The 20,901-nt window shown below is 41.5% G+C and overlaps 1 protein-coding gene across 1 annotated transcript in view; it reads left to right on the top strand.

The window, feature by feature from the left end:
• hydin (HYDIN axonemal central pair apparatus protein) overlaps nt 1-20,901 on the top strand; it is a 60,665-nt gene that overhangs the window by 4,933 nt on the left and 34,831 nt on the right. Inside the window, exons 7-20 of the mRNA XM_085779890.1 lie at nt 739-863; nt 9,903-10,104; nt 10,381-10,567; nt 11,773-11,872; nt 12,971-13,089; nt 13,561-13,784; nt 13,937-14,004; nt 14,102-14,337; nt 15,173-15,273; nt 16,032-16,167; nt 16,453-16,617; nt 16,766-16,918; nt 19,605-19,843; nt 20,616-20,895. Coding sequence (XP_085636016.1) covers nt 739-863; nt 9,903-10,104; nt 10,381-10,567; nt 11,773-11,872; nt 12,971-13,089; nt 13,561-13,784; nt 13,937-14,004; nt 14,102-14,337; nt 15,173-15,273; nt 16,032-16,167; nt 16,453-16,617; nt 16,766-16,918; nt 19,605-19,843; nt 20,616-20,895 — 2,335 coding nt within the window. The remainder of the gene's footprint in view (nt 1-738; nt 864-9,902; nt 10,105-10,380; nt 10,568-11,772; nt 11,873-12,970; nt 13,090-13,560; nt 13,785-13,936; nt 14,005-14,101; nt 14,338-15,172; nt 15,274-16,031; nt 16,168-16,452; nt 16,618-16,765; nt 16,919-19,604; nt 19,844-20,615; nt 20,896-20,901) is intronic.

A 20,901-nucleotide genomic window follows, 5' to 3' on the forward strand; every position in this document is an offset into this window, starting at 1 on the left:
ATATTTTACTATGCAGCAGTTTCAGTAGTTAGTTAACACATAGATAGTTTAAATCAAATCATTATTAAGTCAGTTATTAACAGTTAGTTTTCCCATTAATGCATTAGTGTTTGACAACTATTACTCTATGAAAGAAGGAAGAGCGCGCACACTCAAAAAGAAAAAGAAACAGTCAGGAGGTGCTTGGCTAGTAAACAATTTAAAAAGAACAAGAAGCCAGCAACACTCAGTGTCTTTCTGGTGTCTTTATTGCCTCACTGGTACAGGCAACTACCACAGACTGGTTTCGACAGTCAGTCTTCGTCACACTGACGAAGACTGACTGACTCAGTGTGTGACACACTGACGAAGACTGACTGTCGAAACCTGTCTGTGGTAGTTGCCTGTACCAGTGAGGCAATAAAGACATCAGAAAGACACTTCACTGAATGTTGCTAACTATTACTCTATGAACTATCACAACTACGACTGTATTTGCTGTTGGTTCAGCCGAGGTAAATCTCTAATGAGTAAAAAATTAATATTGATTGCAGTTTTATCGAACATTTGGTTTCTTTTGTCAGTTTCTAAAATGCCATTGCTCCATGGCTGTTATACACAGTAAGAAAATGTTCAGACCCGTCCATTGTGTTATTTTGCAGCCTGATGCTAAAATCCTTAAAAAAGCATTTTCCCTCATCAATCGACATTGAATAACAGTTTCCCCATTCTATTCTATTCTATTCTATTTTTTTCTAGTCCTTTCACAGTGACGCCCTCCTCTGGGAGCCTTGATGTGGGAGAGGGCATGCAAGTGACAGTGGATTTCCACCCTACGACCATAGGAGAACACCGCCAAGACCTGTTGCTGCACTACCACACTGGTAGGAGAGATTCAGACACAAACTACAAATCTGTGCCATGAATAACTGAAGGATATATAAAACTCACACCTACATGTACCACTCTAATGTCAGTTGTACAATGGCATAATTGACTGATGTCCCACAGTAAAACTGGGTGAGTAGTGAGTATAGCAGTGAAATACTTAGCCAGCCTGATCAGCTGATCAGCTCATCCAGACTTTCTCGTGCCCACCCACAAGTAACAGCTCGTTGTCAGAGGCATTCTGTTTCAACTTACCTCCCATTCACATGACTGTAATATCTAAGTAACATCTCAGGAAATATCTTCAAATGTGGTACAAATGAAGATCAGAAAGATTACAGTAGGTTTTAGGGTCTAGGACTGTGACTGTATTTTCTGCAAATTCACTTTTTAGCAGAGGGATCTATTTCGATACAAACAGGTTTCTGGAAGACACATTTTATTATACTTTGAATGCCTCAAGAGAAATGGTGTGTTGAGTCTGATAGATAATGTAGTGATATGAGATGGAACCATAAATGACAAATATCAAAATTTGCACAAACACAAATTAATCTACACAGTGAAACCTCAGAAAGTGTCACCAGAACAGGTGTACTGTACATTATTATTACCTGGCTACACATGTGCACATATGCACACACTACAAACACACACACACATACACATGCAGATGGAGGCAGAGATACTGTAACTGAACGACCAAAGGAGTTCTCCATTAATCAGCTGTGTCGAACAGTGTGGAACAAATAGGATGAATACCATTAGCTATAATCAAAGAGGTAAACACCTAATTAAGATTCTCTCTGCAGCAGCACTGACCCTGAAGCACAAGAGGGCTGCTAAACAGACCTCACCACACACACACACACACAAAACAATGTTTTCTCCAGCTCAGGACTTGACGATAATGACAGGTGTCCAGGTGAAGCCAGATTGTTCCAGTCTAATCTTTGAATAATACTGCTTGTGTGTGTGTGTGTTTAACTCTCTCTGTCGCATATGTAGCCTTATCAGTGTTTTCCATCCACATACCTCTGTAGCAGCCCAGTACAAATAGATTCCCCAAGCTGATCCAATTAACTGCTCATTGTCTCTTTTCTAATTGCCTCCTTCTTGCTGATTGATTTAAGCCTAATACGACTGCATTTGATGGTATGTGCAGGTATGAATGAGGCTGGTTTGGATTCAGGATAAGCCTTAAACCATATGTGTAACAGAGGTATAGAGTAGATGTTTATGTCTATCTGGGGCCATGAAGTCAAAGGTTGAATATGTATGTAATGGTGCTGTAAGGAGAATCTGCTTATGGAACTGGACAGTGAGCATGGTGAGGACTGTGATCATAAACATTTTACAGAAAATGTTGCTGTTCCACTGGGAATAAATCCCTGTTATTTCTGAAAAAAGGACAAATAACAGGTGAATAGCTGAATAATGGTTGCTATTATTCAGCTCACCTCAGCTCAGTGCAGTAAACAAATGAACCATTTATCCTCGTTAAGGATTTTTATTTTATGTAAAACCACCGCTTGAGAAATGCTTGTTTTAATGCCATACTCTAGTTGAGCACCCAGTTGTCATTGTTGGATCACCTTGGTTGCCTTCACAATTAGTCAGACTTCTCAACATCAAAGGGTGAGAGATGAAAGTTTTGACTTGTCCTAAATGTACATGAAGGGATCAGTTAGAAGTAAAAGGAGAAAGTTGCTTGACAGTGTCAGTGCATGGCTTTTATCCTGTTCAGCAAAAATTATATGAGCTGATCAAACCCGGGCTCATGTTAGCTCCACCTCGTTTGAGGAACCTTTATGTACTGAATATGTATTTAGGTAATTACTGTGTTAAAACTGTGTTTATTAGTCATTTCAAGGCTAATGTTCATTCATATTAGCTATGCATCTCCTGCGTAGATCACAGTGCACTCTTTTTTTTTTCTTTTTTTTATACAGTGTGTGAGTGTGGGGGAGAATTCAGTCAAATGCTGACACAACACTCATTCTTTTATCAGTAGTAGTCCTGAAACTCTCCTGCGACAAAGTCACCTTGTGCAAAAGCAGCCTGTTTATGATTGGATAATGGCAGATAAAGCAGAACTGTTCTGACTTCAGATTTATATTCATACATTTGAGTTTATCATTTAATTATTGTGATGCCAGAAAGAGAGGGTAGAGAGAGATCTGCTAAAAGATTTATGTGAAGCTCTTTAATGACGATTCTTTGAGTGAAAAATATCTCTATACTGTATGTGGCTGTGTGGGTGACTGATTTAGTTTTTGTGTACACTGTAGTGTGTGACCTTAAAATAGCAGGGATGTTGTGTTACTTACATAACCCCTTTACTTAGCTAATGCGCAGCAACAATACATGAATGGTATCTATGTGTATTCATGAAAAACACCTAGTTATGTTTATAGTGTATCCAATTAGCATCTTTTGGGGGGGATTCTGCCCTTAGAAGTGTCAGGTTTTGGTGTGACAGGACCCAAGAAAGCAAACAGCAGACGAGAACAGGTACGAAACTGGTAACTAAGGATTCATTGAAAAAACACAGGAACTACTCACCAGCAGGAACGTGGGCACAAAACACAGGGCTAGGAGGACAACACACAATCGGACAAAGACAATGGGAGGACACTCAATAGATAAATATGAGAAGACTAGATGACTCACCCAACGCTGCTGCCCAATGACACAGCGTTGCGACACCGGCACCACCTTGCGTCAGTCAACTTGCTCCCTCAGAGCATTAAGCCTATGGTACATGTCGTTACTATAACAACCAGAACTTGCTCAGTTTTTGACCGATTTTCAAACGTTTTGGTTTGTTATGAACGTCAGAAATGCAGTTATGATACTGCATACTTGAAATAACAAATAATTTCAAATAATATACTTTTCTATGAAAGTAACATTATAGTAACATTAAGCAAATGGTTAAAGTAATATATATTACAGACATAATTTCACAGAGTTATGAATAGGTTTTTCAGATCACCCATCTACTGCAGCCAGAGTCAGAGCAAATTGCCTGACCCAATATGGGTGAGTTACATCTGCGCATAGTCCGATCCACCCCCTTGAGGACACTGAGGTGAAGTACTCAGGGAAACGAGACACAGGTAGTGCAATCAGACACATGATCACAGCAGGGAGCACACAGGAAGACAGGACACTGAACTTCAAAATAAAACAGGAAACAACTCAACTAACCAGGGGGACACTCGGAGGACATGACACAGCAGTGACCTCGCAGACTGAGTGCCCATTAACTGTAATCTACACACCTCATGACTGAAAGAATATGGCTGCAGGAGACTTCTTATCCATAATTCTTATACTTAATACTTAACCTACCACATACCTTACCTAACTGTCAACTCCCCTTCTGTCATGCCCACATAGTAAAACTCACAAGGACATTTCAATAGGTAGACTACATGTGCAACCCCTAACTCACTTATCTAACTGTGCGGGGAGCTGAGATATCAGAAGAGGGATTGAAATAACTAATACCAGGGAACTAGAAAGAATATGCCAATGTTTTCTAACAACGCTTTCACCCAACCGCAAAACAGGTGCAAACGTAGTAGTCAGAACAAGTGTTAAAGGGGAGGAGGAGGATTAGGTGCTAAAAGGCTATCTCTATATATCGTTTTCACAGGCCTTAGAACAACATGCATTTAAAAACTTTCGGTCATAACGGGTCATAAGCCTGTCTCCTGATATCTCTTTCAGGCTGTGTGGATGGTTACTTGAATGATGTAAGTTGTTTCTCTTATCTGTCTTTTAGCAAAAAAAACAATGGTAGCCTGCAGTAACTCATATTAGTTTACACTCTCATCAGATACGCTACTTGTCTCTGCTGTGAACGTGACAGTAAAGATACTCTTTAGATGCTTTCAATACCTAAAAATACAAAAAAAAAAAAACAACGTGCTTTGTTTCAGCACAGGCAGGTCTGTTGAAGGAGTGGCAACAGTGGCAGCATTAAGCTTTTATAGTGGGAGGGATAGCCCAGGTCCAGAACACCACTTAGAGCCCATCAAGAGACTATCATTTTTAATTTAGCACCTTTCCCTGACTCCCTCACTCTCATGTATGTTTTAGGTCAGCATGTCGCGAAAGGCTTTACTCTGCTGAGGGGCCATTGGAGACTTCAGCATAAGCTGGCAGATGTAGCCTGTGTGTGTGCGTGTGTGAGCTTTAACGCGCTGTGTGTCAGTTTGCATGTACAGTAGTGTGCCATAGTGCTCAAAATGGGCACGCGTTGTGTCTTTATTTCCTCTTTGTCAGTTAAAAGTGGGTAAAGCTTTGAAAAATAATAGTTTGCTCAGCGCACTGGTTTTGCTTTCATTGGTGTGTTAGACAATCCTTGTTCTGTCTTAAAAGTGAGTACAGACTCTTTGATGCTCCAGTAACCTCCCCTCCCTGCTTTCCCCCCCATCACAGCCCCCTTCTGTCACTGCAGCTGATTTAAATGAAAAGACAGACAGCTCTTAGGGACGATGATGCATCTGCTTTGACAGGGCTAAAGCACCAGGGGGACTTGAGCACAGCAGCCTTTTAGAAAAAGCAGCACACCCTCGCACAAAAGGCGAGCGGCTCAAAAACAAACACTCAGTCTCGAATGCAAGAACATGCATGTGCGCGCTCACACAAATATAAACGCACACACACATATAAACGCCACACACTGAAGTGCTGTTGTTGGTGCTGCAATCAAAGGTAGCTAAAGGGGTTGAGAAGTTCTAGCTGTGCATATAGAGAAATTATGGGAAGAGAAAGCATGACGGGGTGGTGGACAGCTATGATGAAAGCTTAGCAATAAGCTGCAGCTCTCCCTGTCTGTCAGCTGCTGTCATAGCAGCCGGATACTGGCAGATAATTGCTTTTCTCCCTGTATTCCCCCATTCTTCCTCTCTCCCTCATTTCCTTCCAACACTCATCTTCTCTCCCCGATGTTCTCTTTTCTCTCTTCTTCTCCTTCTTCTTCATACGCTGATATTTCACAGCTTCATAGACTTTCTTTCTTCCAGTGTGCACAGAACTGGCCTTCCTGTGGGACTGAGCCCGGCTGTTTTTGTATTCCCCCTCCCTGCCTGAAGGTACATGATGGAAATCTCAGTGATAATTGGGCCGTTGGAAGCAAAAGTGACTACTTCTTGAATTCTAATGTGTTCTTACCGGAGGGCACGCGGAGCCATTGAATAGATCTTACCACTGCTGGTCTGTTTTCTATGCATCCAAAGGCGATAAAGTCACACTGGGAGAGTTGAATTATGACTCTAAATGAGGTTTCTCATGTTTCAACTAATCATTTCTGATCACTCGGGTTAAAGCTTAGGCAGAGATGTATTTCAAGCTTTCCTATTTGGTTGGATTTGCTTAGTATTGGTTGATATTTCTTTCTTATGAGATGTAGAACGTGCATGATTTACTGGTCAGGACATTTGTTACTTTTTCCAATTCCAACTTCTAAGGAACTAAATGGATTTGCTCCTTCCCACATCTTCCGTCTGATAATCCCATATGCTCCATCCCACTCTTTACACTTCATTCTTTTGATGCTCGTTACTTTGCACCTGGATTTGACAAAAAAAAAGTTTTGTGGGGTCGGAGTGCAGAGCCTTTGCTCACTGAGCTTCCCTTCTTTGGGCTAAACACTCTATGCAAATTTAGGAAGTAGGCTCTGTTGAGATTTTCAAATCTAGGATTTAAACCTGCTTATTTCCCTTCGCTATGTGATCCCTCTTAGTTTCACTGGCAGGGTAATCGTCAGACGGATTCTACATTAGTACCTTACTGTACCTAAGTGCTGGTGTACAGTATATGAACACACTTACATGTATATTTTGGATTATTACCAGTTTGTGTCTATTTGGTCTCATCGTTGTCTGTCTGACGTTTTATTGACACCATTGAATGAGATCGCAAAGTACCATTTTAATCGCCATTGTAACCAATTAGCAAGAATGGAAATATTGGGCTATACTCAATCTCAGTGTGTGTGTGTGTTTGTGTGTGTGTGTGTAGGGGGGCTGGTTGTAACTGGGTGTTTGTGACAATAAATAAAAAATCAGACGTTAGGCGTTGGGTCATTTTCATTCTAGCTGTACTACATACCATAGGCCACTGCACATATAGGAAAGGACATGTTAATGATGCCTCCTACAGGCAAAGAAAGGAACAGCATCTGCAATTCAATAGTTGCTTCTTCCAGGCAGGCGTTCAGTGTTGGGTCTTCCAACAGGTTCTCCCATCTCTGCAGAGGATTTATTTTGCTCTGTCAGTTGCTTGCTTTGTTTGATGTTCTTCATCTCCCAGAGTTAGCTCCTCTTGCTTGGAATGTGGGCCTAACTCTAGAGTCCAAACATCTTCAATTTCATAGTTATTACGGCTGCTGTGGTCCTGGGGAACGCTCTGAGCTTTAGAAATTGTTTTGTACCCTTGCCCTCATCTCTGCCTTGTCACAATTTTAGTGTGGGAGTCTACAGGGTGTCTTGGACTTCATGGCTTGCCTTTCTGCTGACATGCAGTGTAAACTGTGGAACCAGTGTGTGTCTTTTCAAAACTATCAGTCAAGTTTAGGACATTTCTCGGGGACAAATGGCACATATGATGCACCTGATCAAAATTTGAAGTGCACAGCAAACAGACTTTAGTGATATTTTTTGTAAGAGATTTAATTTCATAAATCTAAAAATCAGGGAATTTCATGTATTTAAAATTTAATCCTCAGTGCAATAAAGTGTGCAAAAAGTGAAGGGTTCCACAAACTTTGAGAGATGTATATTTTCTGTTGGTGCTGCAGGGTGGAGGACTTGTAGTCTTGTAGGCAACAAAACTGCAGCCCTGAATGCATGAGCACTGCAGCATTGCAACTTGATGAATGTGCTGTGCCTTGTTTTGGGCACACAGTTATTTCTACATTCACATCAGTGAAAGTTCACTAGTATCATTGCAGTCCACAAAATCTTTGCACTGTCAAAGCTGAGTCAAGTTTCTGTTACTTGGCCAAGAGCAGGATTTCACTCGACATCCTGCAGAGCAACTATCAATCCTCCAAAACGTTTGCCATGTGTTGAATCTGCATTTCAGAGCAATTGTTGAGTTGGCTACTCACTGTGTTTGGACCAAAGGCACGCCATGGGAAAATGCATTTGTAAGTAAGAAGTAATTAATAACAAATCTCCATGGTTGTTTTGGCAAACGATAAATGTTGAATAGCATAAAATCCCAAGTGTCACTTTGATCCCAATTTTCATCACTAGTAAATTCATTGACCAGGGTGCTTATTTTTTAAATAGTGCCATGTATGAAATGTATCAAAATAACTATTAGAAAGAAAACAAACAGAGAAGTTCAGAGTTCACACAACTCTGATTAAAATTCAGAGTTTCAGATATTGTGTACAGGATAATAATAAATATAAAACATAAATAGTATATAGCATCATTAATGCACTGATCAGCCCTGTTTTTCAGCAGGCTAAAGCTCTAGTCTTTCTCATTTGAATGTAAACAAACACTCACAACATTTACATAAGACCTTGTTCTTGGTGGCTTTATACAAAACCTAATTTTGCATCTTATTTTGTTGCTTGTTATTGTTGCTCTTTCTCTCACTGCTGGAAGTTTGCGCACTGTGATGGTGGCAACATATAACTATACCACAGAGACTTATTAGATGTCTTACTAACCATCAAGGTCTTGATCTCGTGAGGATTGTGGTTTCGAAACTTTACCCCAGAGACCCTTATTTTGTAATTGCTTATGATGGCTGATCACATAAACTTTATTAAAACATAATCTATTAAAATATAATTTCAAGCTTTTACTTTTTTATGCCTGATGTATTTCACACAGCTACATGTACTTGCAGTGTACTAAAGCCATGTGTACTAAAGGCTTTATTTGATCCAGATTCTGTTTTTCTCAGCTACACTCTGCAGTGTGTCCTTGACTGTACTCTGACGACATTAGTCCAGTGACACTCGGGAGCGGCTGCTCAGAGGACAATATTTTGTTCTGCTGGGCAGCTCCCATTTGAAAACCATCACGCCGTCATACAACTGCACTTTTAGGAAGTTTTCTTAGAATTACGAATTAGCTTCAAGTTTGTTTGCTTTTCAGTATTAAAAAAAGAAAACCAGTCGTCCAAACTAATGCATCATTCTACAAACATGGGACAAAGGGACAAAATGATCACAGATTACAAACTGAGACAGTCAGATGGGAGTTGTCACACAGTGTAACACCCCAGCTACATAAATGTGTGTATATTTCATAGACAGTGTCGCTAACTGTGCTGCAGCATCTACCCTACTACATGACAATGAGAAAAGATAGGACACAACAGTGTGGCACTGGTTTTATTTTAATGCTTCTCTTCATAAAAGGATTGTAGTGTAACTAATATACTACAAGTGAATTGTCTTTCTGATAAAACTTTTTTTTTTTATCAAAGTTTTATATTCCAACAACAAAACTAAAACGTACTAACTTAACCAATTATAACATGGTATAATGTCTGACACTGATTCTAACTACAGTTACCATGTTTCCATTGGGTTGTTTTGATGGGATCACACTAAATTCAGTATGTGGGATCAAAATAATGTTTGAATAATAACTGTAAATGATTCTCTGGATGGTCGTGTTTTGAGGGGGCCAAGTGAAACCACTTAATGTTTGTTACGAGTCAACACACCAACAAAAGCAACCTTTCATGCTTTTAATATGCTTTTATGCTTTAATATTCAAGCTGTGTTAACAGCTTCTCATCTCATAACCACGCCATGTTCATGGCATGCACCTTCAGATACTTTGCTGCAGACGTTTGCAGTCTTGCTAACCTGCAACCCACATCTGAGATGGTTTCAGGAATTCAGTGTTATTCAGTGTTAAATGAAGTAATGAAATTTGAAATGGCACTAAAATCCTCATTATTTTGGCCACAACTCTGATCCATGGGAACAATAAGTAGCTCATAAGTAACTGCACTTCTGCTGTTTTTGCATAATTTCTGCTCAGGTGAAGATGTGTGCATCAGCTTGTATGGAGCTTGCGAGGAACTGAATATTCACCTTGAGCCTGACACCGTCTGGATGAAGAACACGTACATTTCTCTGTCCTGCGCACACACAGTGTCTCTCACCAACAGCAGTGACATCCCTCTTCAGTACTGTTGGTCTGTGTGGCCCAGCCAGGAAGAGGAGGAGCTCAGTTTATTAAGGTTTGTATTGATGAGTGTAGACAAAAGAACACAGACAATATAGGACTGTTTTAACTGAATTCTGCGTGTGTGTGTCAGCCTCCCTCCTTCTGTACATGTAGCAAGTAAAAGTACCTGCTGTGATGTTTTTCATTTTATTTATATATTTATAAGGCAAAAATAACTGAGTTGTCCAATCATTGCATTTCTGTTGGCATTCCTTTGCTCATCTCCTGCCTCTTTTTCTCCATCACCCTCCTTTGCCTTTCACCTTCCCTTGCTCTCTCCCTCCCTCAGGGAGAGCTCAGTACTCCAGAGGAAGGGGGGGGAGGAGACAGGGCGGGTGCATTTTCAGTGCGAGCCAGACCCCACACAGAGTCATAGCCTCCCGCTGCTGGCCGGAGCCATGGAGGAATCAAAAAGCCAGACTGCAGAGGACCACCTCCTGGCGCTGTCGCACAGCTGCATAACTGTGGAGCCAGCGGTGTGTTTACCTCTCCTTCTTACCCCTTCTTAGCCCTGGTGGCTGTGAAGACAGAGACGGGGTTGTGAGAATATGCACAATATCCGATCTGAGATTAGATCTGTCACATATACTTAAGATTCATCCCTGTTGTTCACCTGTACATCCAGCTTGGCTCCTTAGTAACAGACGGGTCATGATTGGGGCCCTCTCTGTCCAGGGGCCTTCAGGTAGCCTGACCTGTTCTGACACTGCCACCCCTATATTCTGCCAGTGTCTCCTCCGCTCAGTTCAGCCAGTTTCCCCAGACAGAGAGAGAGGGAACACAAATTAAAAACAGAGAGAGAGAGCAGGAGGGAGTGAAAGGGCAGGAGAGGAAGAGTAAACAGTCTGTAGACCAGTCAACAAACTAAACTTTGGGAGGACATTTGAGAGGAGTGGTCTGCAGTCTACACACGTACAGTGCACACACAAACCTATACACACACACACACAGACACACACACACACACACACACACACACACACACAGACACACACAGGTATTAGTAGGTGTTAGGGGCAGTTAATGTGTGTTTAGAGTTGAGACTGACCGAACTTCCAATCTTCTTCACTGTTTTCAACCTTTAAAAAAGTCTCCCAAATTGGCTCTTTGCCTTAATCCCTGTAGTTTTAGTATTTCAAAGGAGGTTAAATCGAAAGCAACTGGACTTAATTATTTGTCTAGGAAGACGTTTCACCTCTCATCCAAGAGGCTTCATCAGTTCATGTACGCATCTGACCAGGCTGGGACTGGTCTGGACCAGTCCCAGCCTGGTCAGATGCGGCCTATAGTTTTAGGAGTAAGTTCGTTACCTTTAATTGTCAGTGCAAGCTATTTTTAGAATGGCGGAGCAGAGCCGCAAGCTGCTCAGAGCTACGCTATGGAGGCAAATGGGATTTCTTGTTTTCCCTCATCAAACTCATCAAATACACAATCCACTCGCTCTTGTGGACAAGTTGTGACCTGCACATTCACCACGCTATGAGATAATAATGGAACGTTACGAGACGGAGTTGTTTTCGAGGCAAATGCAGAGACTGCTTGCCGAAAAACTATTCCCAACGGGAGCGCGTATTAGCAGTTTTACATGAATTTATATATATAATTTCAGTGTAGAATCATGTCTGCTTTGTAACGTATGTGTAAATTGATTTCTTCTTCTTTTTGTTTTTGTGTGGCTCAGGAAGGCGAAATCTGGCCCAACACAACGGCACGGTTCAACATTGTCTTCAAGCCTGAGGAGGCAAAGATCTACCAGCAAACCATATACTGTGACGTGACAGGTCAATGTCTAACTAGAAAATACAAAACTCGTTTTTGTGTGATCTACAGACGCACAATTTTGCATTTAACACTGCAAGACAGTAGTGTTTAGTGAAGATGCAACTGATTTGCCTCTTTAGAACGACTTCCACAACCATAAAGTTTTGTTTTGTCTGCTTTAGCGGTGTTTACAGGCTCATCCACAAAATAAATACATGTAGGGAAGCAAAGTTTAATCACAGTAGGTCATTTAGGATCCGTTCTGCTGCGGTGTGTGAAGCACACTTTAGGATGTCCGATAGTCCTGAGATATAGCCCCACTGTCTATAAAGCTATTTTTTCTTTTGTTTGTTCTTCAACACCTTGGTATTGATTGTTTAAACAACTTCAAACAAACTTCCCTGCCCCCCCGCTGTAGATCAATAGCTTTGGCGTTCTCATAAAAGATCATGCTTCCCTCAGTGGGTTGCACCTCGGTGCAGACAAAGGTTAGAAAGACAAGTCCAGGCAGCAAACCGCCTCTGTCGATTTACTTATTGTCAGAGGACAACTGCTCCACACGTCTGTGTCTCTTCCATGTTTGTTTCTCCAGTGTATGACAGACACAGTGCTACTTGATCTCATTTTCATATTAGACAATCAAGTCATGGGGCCCCGGTATATTCATCTCACCCCAGTGGTAGTAAAAGGTTGTTAGAAAATTTGCATGTGGCCTTCACGTGTGTCTTCTGAGCCGGAGGCCAGATTTACATTAATTTCCATGTTTTCTGAGGCAGGTGATGACCTGACTAGGAGACTAGTTCGGCAGACTACTGTACCCTGATTTGTCACTTTGCAAAAAGCTTAAGAGGCTTGCCAAGCAAAACAGAAATAGAATCAAATGTTTTGCAAGTAATTTCGATATTTTGTATTTGGACTAACCTTTAATTCAGTGATTTAAACTATAAACATAAAAGCAGGCTTTCCACCTGCATCATATCAATTTCTCCATTAATGCTTCACAGACATTTTCTTCATTGAAACATTACATTTTCACTTTATACATCTCTCAGTTATTTTTCATTTTGTCTGTGTCTTTGTAATGAATAATTCCTACGTCTGTCTTTGTCTGCTCTCAGGCCGTGATTCTCGGCTACCTCTCACAATCAAGGGTGAAGGAATTGGACCTGAACTCCGACTCAACTATAACCTGATAGATATAAAGGATGTGTTCATCAATGACAAAGACTGTTATGAGGTAACAAAGTTAAGCCAAAGTGAACAGTTGTGTTTATTCAGAAAATTATCAGTTGGGCCATGGCAGTAGTGTGGTGCACTTGATGCATTCACCATGTATTACAAAATTGTGAATCCCGCTGTAGTAAATAGCTTGTGTATGGCAAAGTCTGTCTGTTATAAAGCACAAAAAACAAGTTGCCAAATAGGAATTTTGTCATAAACCAATGTTAATTGGTTATGTCGTCTGGAACAAAGTTGTTGGACCCAAAAACTGCCACTCTTGCCACCAAATTTCTTCTGAAAAATAAAGTAAGGCTCCAAAGCATTAGTTTCATTGTCATTTTGCTTTTAAAGCCAAACTCAAGTGTGGATAATTCCAGAAAACAGACCTGCAACATGTATCACATATTATTTAGTGATTCATCATGGGACTTAAACAAGAACAAACTTGATTTGTGTTTGGAATGACTGCATACTTCTTTTTGTCCAGGTATTGGTGACCAACATCGGGCTGATTGATGCCCCTTTCAAGCTGTCGGGCCCTGACACCACTTTCGGCCGCTGTTTCTCCTTCAGTCCTGAGGAAGGTGTTGTCCCCTCTGGGGCCTGCCAGACTGTGAAAGTCACTTTTCACAGTTGCACCTTGGGAACTTTCTCTGAGGACTTGCTGCTAGCTGTCACTGGACAGCCTAAACCACATACCTTGACCTTCAGGTAAAGTTAGCAAGTGTTGTAACTCAGATTGTTGTGAGTAATGGAGGTTTATTAAATATAACAATTCAGCCTGTTATTAAATACTAAATCACTTTCCACTACTCTCACAGTGCTTATTTAAAAATCATTCATTGCTTTTTCTTGTTTTTTAGGGGTTGTGTTGTGGGTCCTACTTTCGAATTCAGCGTCTCAGAGCTCGATTTTGGAGACATAGGCTTTGGTGGGTAACAACATTTTTGTTCCACATTTGTAATCTTTTTTGTCAATCGCTTGCTCATCATCGCTGCCTGTCATTCTGTCTCTATCACTTTATGCAGGCTTTCCACTAACATTGGTTTGTAGCATTTCCAACACCTCCTTTGTGCCTATGACCTTTGCCCTACGGGTCCCTGGAGATGGGCTGGGATCTCCTAGCATTAGCTGCGACAAGATGGAGGTGTCCAGGAACAATTGGCGGGGCAGCGATGCTAGAGACCTTTATGCCCGGCCTACGGAGTTCACCGTCAATCCTGCTGTTGGCTCTGTGTGTGCCATGTCAGACATCACCATCAAGGTGAATTCAATTTGAAGAATAAACCATCTAGATTCATTGCTGTACCTACAGGTTTTACAATACGCTGTGGTGCCACCTTGGGATGTTATGAGTATCAGCAGTGAGAGGGCATCAGTGATGCAGCACAGCTTTTTTTGGTAAATGTTAGCAATTTTATTTATTCATTTTTTGGGAGGACTATAGCCTCAACACATGGGGCGGGTGCTCTACCAACTGAGCTAAACACCACCCACAGTTTTATTTATTCATTATGTTTATATTAATTTTTACCTGTCAGACTGAGAGACTGCAGGTCCAGCGAGCCAGGCTTGTTGTCTGCTGAGTTTCAGCTACTCTGTCAGGACATCCTCTGCTGATACGAGCTAGCTGACGTTGTTTGGCTAGTTTTTGGGGCGCTGAGTCAGAGGCAGCTCATGCATTTTATGTGACTGAAAAACAGAGACGATATGCACACAGGCAAGCCTTTTAATTGTTAATAACACCGGAAACATTATTCGGAAGTTTTTGCTCACTATAGTCTTATATGGTTTTAGATCAGATGGCTGCGGAAAGACTAAAAATCTTTACACTGAATTTCAGTCAATGAATTTTAGCTTATTAGGCCCAAAATGACGTGAAACCAAGTGATCCCCTGCATGACGTTACTTCATTAATCCAACAAAGCGGCAATATATAGTTTTTGTCCGTTAGGAGGGTCCTGTCTTGGGAATCAAAGTATCCATTATAGCAGCCTAAATTAAGGTAAATAAGGTATTATACATTGTCTATAGTGAACATGAATTTGAAAAAAAAGTGAGTGATTACAAAACATTATCTGTGTATTACATATGTACAGGTGACCCTGTGCTCCAACACAGTAAAGAAATACAGGCTGGCGCTGGTGGTGGATGTTGAAGGTGTTGGAGAGGAGATCATGACTCTGCCTATCAAAGCCAGGTCAGACACAAGTTCAGTACATGTTCTTTCATGTGCAAACCTCTCAGCTGAAGTAATTTTTGTTGTATCTCACAAGTTGTAGTGAAAATACTTATGTAGTCATACTATTTCTTTTTGCCTGTGCACATAAAGACCATAAACACTGGTTCTTGGGTCAGTTTTCCTGTGTTTTTCTCTTGTTCCATTGACCAGTTTGATCTTTTCCCTTTTGAAAAAATGCTTCATAAGGAATGAATGAATAAACAAAAATGAATCACTAATCTCTTCTGAAATGAGAAATATTAAAATGAGATTTGACATAAAATGTGTTACAGCTGTACCACAAGATGCCATAAAACAGCAGAGGTTCCTGTCGCTCTTTACAGACTCTCCTGTCTCACTCTCTCTTTTAAGTAAAGAAAGTTTTTTTTTCTGGCAGTTACCTCTGCTGTGCTTCTGGCTGTTGCTGGTGCTTTGACAAGCTGTGAATGTGGTCCATTGAACCTCAATACAGGTGTCGACAAATCAGTGGAGTATGTGTTAAATATTCAGGGCCTCATCTGCATAACAATACATTTGAATGTCACCTGCACCATCTCTCAGAATAGGGCAATGGCAATCTGACTTCCTCACAGCAATCAACGTCATAGAAAATTTATGAAACAGTTCTAATTAATAGACTGCTGTTTTGGCAAGACGCAGTGCAATTACTGTTGTGACTCGTGAAAAGGACTCAGATCTTTTCCTCTTGCTCCCTCTCTGTTTCTCTCTGTTGATAGGTGTGTTGTTCCTGAGATTGTGGTGGAAACTCCTTTGTTGGATTTTCAAAGGTGTTTCCTCAATTATCCCTATAAACAGGAGGTGCTGCTCACCAACCCCAGCTCTCTGCCTGTCTGCTGTGGCGTGCTTGACCAGGTTAGAGGCAAATGAAGTGATGTTTGAACAGTACGTACATTAAACTGCATGTTTGTGTGTCAGGTGAGAGACACCATGGTGAGGTACAGTACAAGAGAACAAAACGCTTAAAGCCCATGAAGTCATATTTAGTACTAATCTGACTTCTTCACTGTAGTATCTTATCACTGAACATTATTAAACTTTAAATTACATAGAAAGTTGTTTTTTTATCTGCTTGGATATTAGCAATGGAGCTCTATGTCCTCATTAAAAGTGTGATTTTTATTGGTGTCTCATTCTCAGGAATACGAGGAAACTCCGTCGCTGCTTTTTCACAGTTCCTCACCAGGAGTCGTGATTCTTCCTCGCACTTCAGAGAAGTTCCCCCTGGTGCTGGTGGCCAAGGCCGTTGGAAGGCTGCTTCACACTCTGCATATTGCTGTGTTCGGCAGCATCCACCCCCCTCTGGTCAGTGGGAGAGCGTGTGCATGTGTGTGTGTGTGTGTGTGCATCTGAGCGTTAATATCCGTGCTTGTGCAGATATCATACTGTGTGCATGTTTGAACATTTGCAGTGTTATTAACTTCTCTTCCCTCCTCTTTCTGTTCTGTTCAAGGTAGTGCACTTGTCCTGTATTGGGCAGGGTCCAATAGTCCACGTTCAGAGCCCACAGCTGGACTTTGGCAGAATCCCTGTTCTGGCGGACGTTACTAAAACCCTGCTCCTGTCAAACCACTCACCTATTCCAGCCCCCTTTACGGCTTGCATGGTACAAACTCACTTCTCAACACACAAATTTAAATGGTCTTCTTATTAACATTAAAATGAACAAGGTAACATTAAATATCATCAGATCTACTGTTGAGCAGGCAGAGTTTTGGAGCACAGGGTTATGAACTAAAGGCAACATGAGTTTTAGTAGGGGATTATTATTTCTGTTCAGCCAGCTACCCATTCACCATCTAGACTTCTTGTATAAACTTCTGTCGGTTGTCGCCTGCTCCTGTTACTAATTAATTTTCAGTATAATTGGATATGTAATTAAAGAGAGGATAGGTTCGTTGCTTTGTTAGCTCTAGAAATAATTAGCTGCCCATTCAATTTCAGTTCATCCCCTGGGGAATAAGAGATTTTCTTCAGTGTGCATCTCTTTGGGATCCTATTATGAACCAGTCAGACAACTAGAAGTTCTTGGCCCTGATTATCTTTTGGACATTTTATCCTCAAAACAGTGTATTAGTAGTGTTTACAAAACAATATCCACAGTTCAACGGACAGTTCAGCTGTTTCTATATCTTACAGTGTACATTTTACTGGCAGCTGATGTTAGTCCTCACTGGACATCTCAGCTGCCAGTTAAAGATACTTTGGACTGTTTATAGTTTTTACACCTGCAACCAACAAGCACGTGGCACCAAAGTTGTGCTTCACCAATTTTTAATTTATCATGCTTACTCTGTGGAATGAAATGAAACTAAACTCTGCAGCAACCTGAGATCTACTATTCATCATATTCAGTGTGTCTCTTGCCTCCTCCTGAAAGCCCCTCCCTCCCTGCACATCGCCTTATCAGCATTCCCTGACATCCACGGGGAACAAACTTGTGACTGAAACCGTGCCTCAATTCTCCCTAAGTTGGCATATACACAACCGTGTGGCCACAGGAATTCACACACACAGGCAACCCTGGTGTAACTGCAGTGGTGTGACCCTGTCCTTTCCTCTGAGGCAGCGGTGAGGGAAGGAGTTTCTCCTCTGCACTCTGAAACATCAATCGATGCAGATTCTCCTGGAATTACATTACATCTCGCTCAATAGGCTGGCAGCGAGCCGCACAAATAGACCTGATGACAGAAGATCGCAGGGATATTGCGGAAGATATCCACACTTGCTTGTCAACTGTGTTAAGTTAACCTTTACTCCAACCCAGCCTAGGTTTTATAAATTATCTGTACATAAAAAAAAGAATAGTGTCCAAACAGCTGTTCTTCTTTATGTACTTACTGTTAAAACAAATTGATCTGAAAATCCAGATGTTATTTTTGTCTCTTTTTGGCTGCCACCAGAAACATGAGCCTCATAATATTCAGGGTCAATATATTGATTCTCTTCTTGTGCTATATAATATTTGACAGGAGAACTGACTGTAGCACTAACCGCAGCACCAGTGGAGGATTAATGCAGTGTGATGCACTGATGATGGCGATATAGCATACAGCACAGCTTTGGACTCTAAACCCTTCTGACTTGTGTTGCATTCAAAGGCAATCAATTCTAATAATGCTGTGGGGTGCAGCAGGTTTGATGTGATTATTGAGATTCCAGTCGTCTTGCTCCTCTCTCCAGGGAGTCGACCCCCTGCTCCTTCTCCTCTTCCAACTCTACACACCCCTTAACCATGATCACCCTAGTATCGACCCAGCGCAAGTTTGCTTTCACTGGCTTCTTCACCCGATCATACAAATGCTGAGAAAGTGATCTGTGACTCCTAGAGTCACTCACTGGTCAAGTGTTGCCTGTTTGTGTGAGGCTTTTTTCTTCAAATACTCTGTTTCCACAGGATTTTCTGTAAGAACATGGCTTTGAACTGAGGCATCAAACAACATCTTTATTTCATTTGTCCAATATCACTTTTAGTGTGGTCTCAATGTCAGTAGTACATCAGCATGTCAATTACTGTATTTGAGTAGGAGTATTTTTTCCCATTGACTGACAATCTACTGTGTTGTCCTACAAGGCAGTGAAAGCCTCAGTGCTTTTGTGTGAAGCTCATTCTCAAAATCCCAATTAAAAGTTTATGTTCCAGCCATTCGTCAGCAGAGATGCTGTATGGAACATTGATTTTGATCTTGACCACCTCTTGGCCAGAGTTATATATGTACATATGGACATTTGGATCTGTTTTTTCTTTACATCGAACTGTAGTCAAATAAATGTAATTGAACAATACACTGAGCTGGGAACTATTGAATTAGTCTTGCAACAGTCATTTTTTATTCTTGACATCAAACAGTCTGGATATTAAATACATTTTAAACCAGCTTTTGTATGTTTCAAATATGTTCAATATAAATCTTACACTCTTCTTAGCTTCTCCTTTACTGCTGTACATCTGTATGTATTGCTCCGCCTCCACCTATTATCTTACTATAGTAGGGAGGTATTTAATCTTACTTATGTCAGGCAGGGAGCCACTGCTCTCATGCTGCGCTGAGATGTTGATGTGATTATGCAGCTATATGATATACACATCTGTCTTTCAAGTTCCATCTATAGCATAGATCTCCATGGTTTGTGGAAAGCAGTTAGAGGAAAGTGCCCCCACCAGGGAGACATTTTCATGCATCACATTTCAGCCATCAAAGCAGTTGCTGTAGGTGTTACGATGCCCTGCTTCCACTCACTAGATCCAAAGTCAGATTTCCCATAGTGACTTTATGTTTCTATTTCCTCAGAACCGTAGAAAGTCATTTTGGCGTGTGGAGCCCAGTGATGGGGAGGTGCCACCAGAGAGCCAGCTGGAGCTTTGTGTTGTAGCACACCTGAAGGACATCATCCACTTCCAGGACAGGCTGGAAGTGTCCATCCAGGACGGACAAAGACACATAGTTCCTCTGTCCGCCACAGGCACTGGCACCACAATCGTCTGTGACAGGCCTCTTGCCCCAAGCCTTGACTTAGGAACACACTTCAGGTAGAAAAGGACAGGTTATTACTCTTGAATTAATATTAGGGAAAGGGAATTAAGGGAAAGTTCAACCTTTTGGAAAATTGGCCAATTGCCATAAACCCTATAGTTTTAGGAGTAGGCTCGTTACCTTACCTTTGATTGTCAGTGCAAGCTATTTTTAGAAGGGCGGAGCAGAGCCGCGAGCTGCTCAGAGCTACGCTACGGAGGCTAATGGAATTTCTTGGTTTCCCTCATCAAATTCATCAAATACACAATCCAACAACCCCAAAACACTCTCTTGGACAAGTTGTGACCTGCACATCCACCGCGCTATGAGATAATAATGGAACGTTACGAGACAGAGTTGTTTTCGAGGCAAATGCAGAAACTGCTTGCCGAAAACTGTCCCCGACGGAAACACGCATCAGCAGTTTTGCATGAATTTACCTCAATAACAACTCTGTCTCACAACTTTCCGTTATTATCTCATAACGTGGTGAATGTGCAGGTCACAACTTGTCCACGAGAGCATTTTGGAGTTGTTGGATTGTGTATTTGATGAGTTTGATGAGGGAAACCAAGAAATCCCATTATCCTCTGTGCAGCTCTGCCGTTCTAAAAATAGCTTGCACTGACAATTTAAGGTAACGAACCTACTGCTAAAACTATAGGGATTATGGCAATGGGCCAATTTGCCAAAATGTTGTGCTATCCCTTTAACGTAACATGATTTAGATCTAATGATGTAATGCTGACAGTATGTCTTACATCCTTGCCGTCTTCTTTGCCCTACAAGTCACGGGCCATGCCAGTACCACTTCAAGCTGACTAACCACGGCAAGCGGGTACACCGTTTGTACTGGCGGACTGATGGCTACTCTGATACCGGCAGCTTGTCTAGCTACTCCGTCCTGCCCCCTATCACTGGTCCAAGGAAGAGAGATGTTCCAAGCCGTGGATCTATTGTGTCCTCTGGTAGAGAGAAGCCAGTGTTCAGTGTCAACCCTGCTCGAGTAGAGCTTTTCCCAGGAACCTCTGCTGACATGGTGCTGACAGGATCTTCAGAGTTGTCCAAGGCAAGA

The sequence above is a fragment of the Trachurus japonicus genome, chromosome 6, assembly GCF_045865225.1.
Source record: "Trachurus japonicus isolate A0001 chromosome 6, Traja_1.0".
Classification (NCBI taxonomy): domain Eukaryota; kingdom Metazoa; phylum Chordata; class Actinopteri; order Carangiformes; family Carangidae; genus Trachurus; species Trachurus japonicus.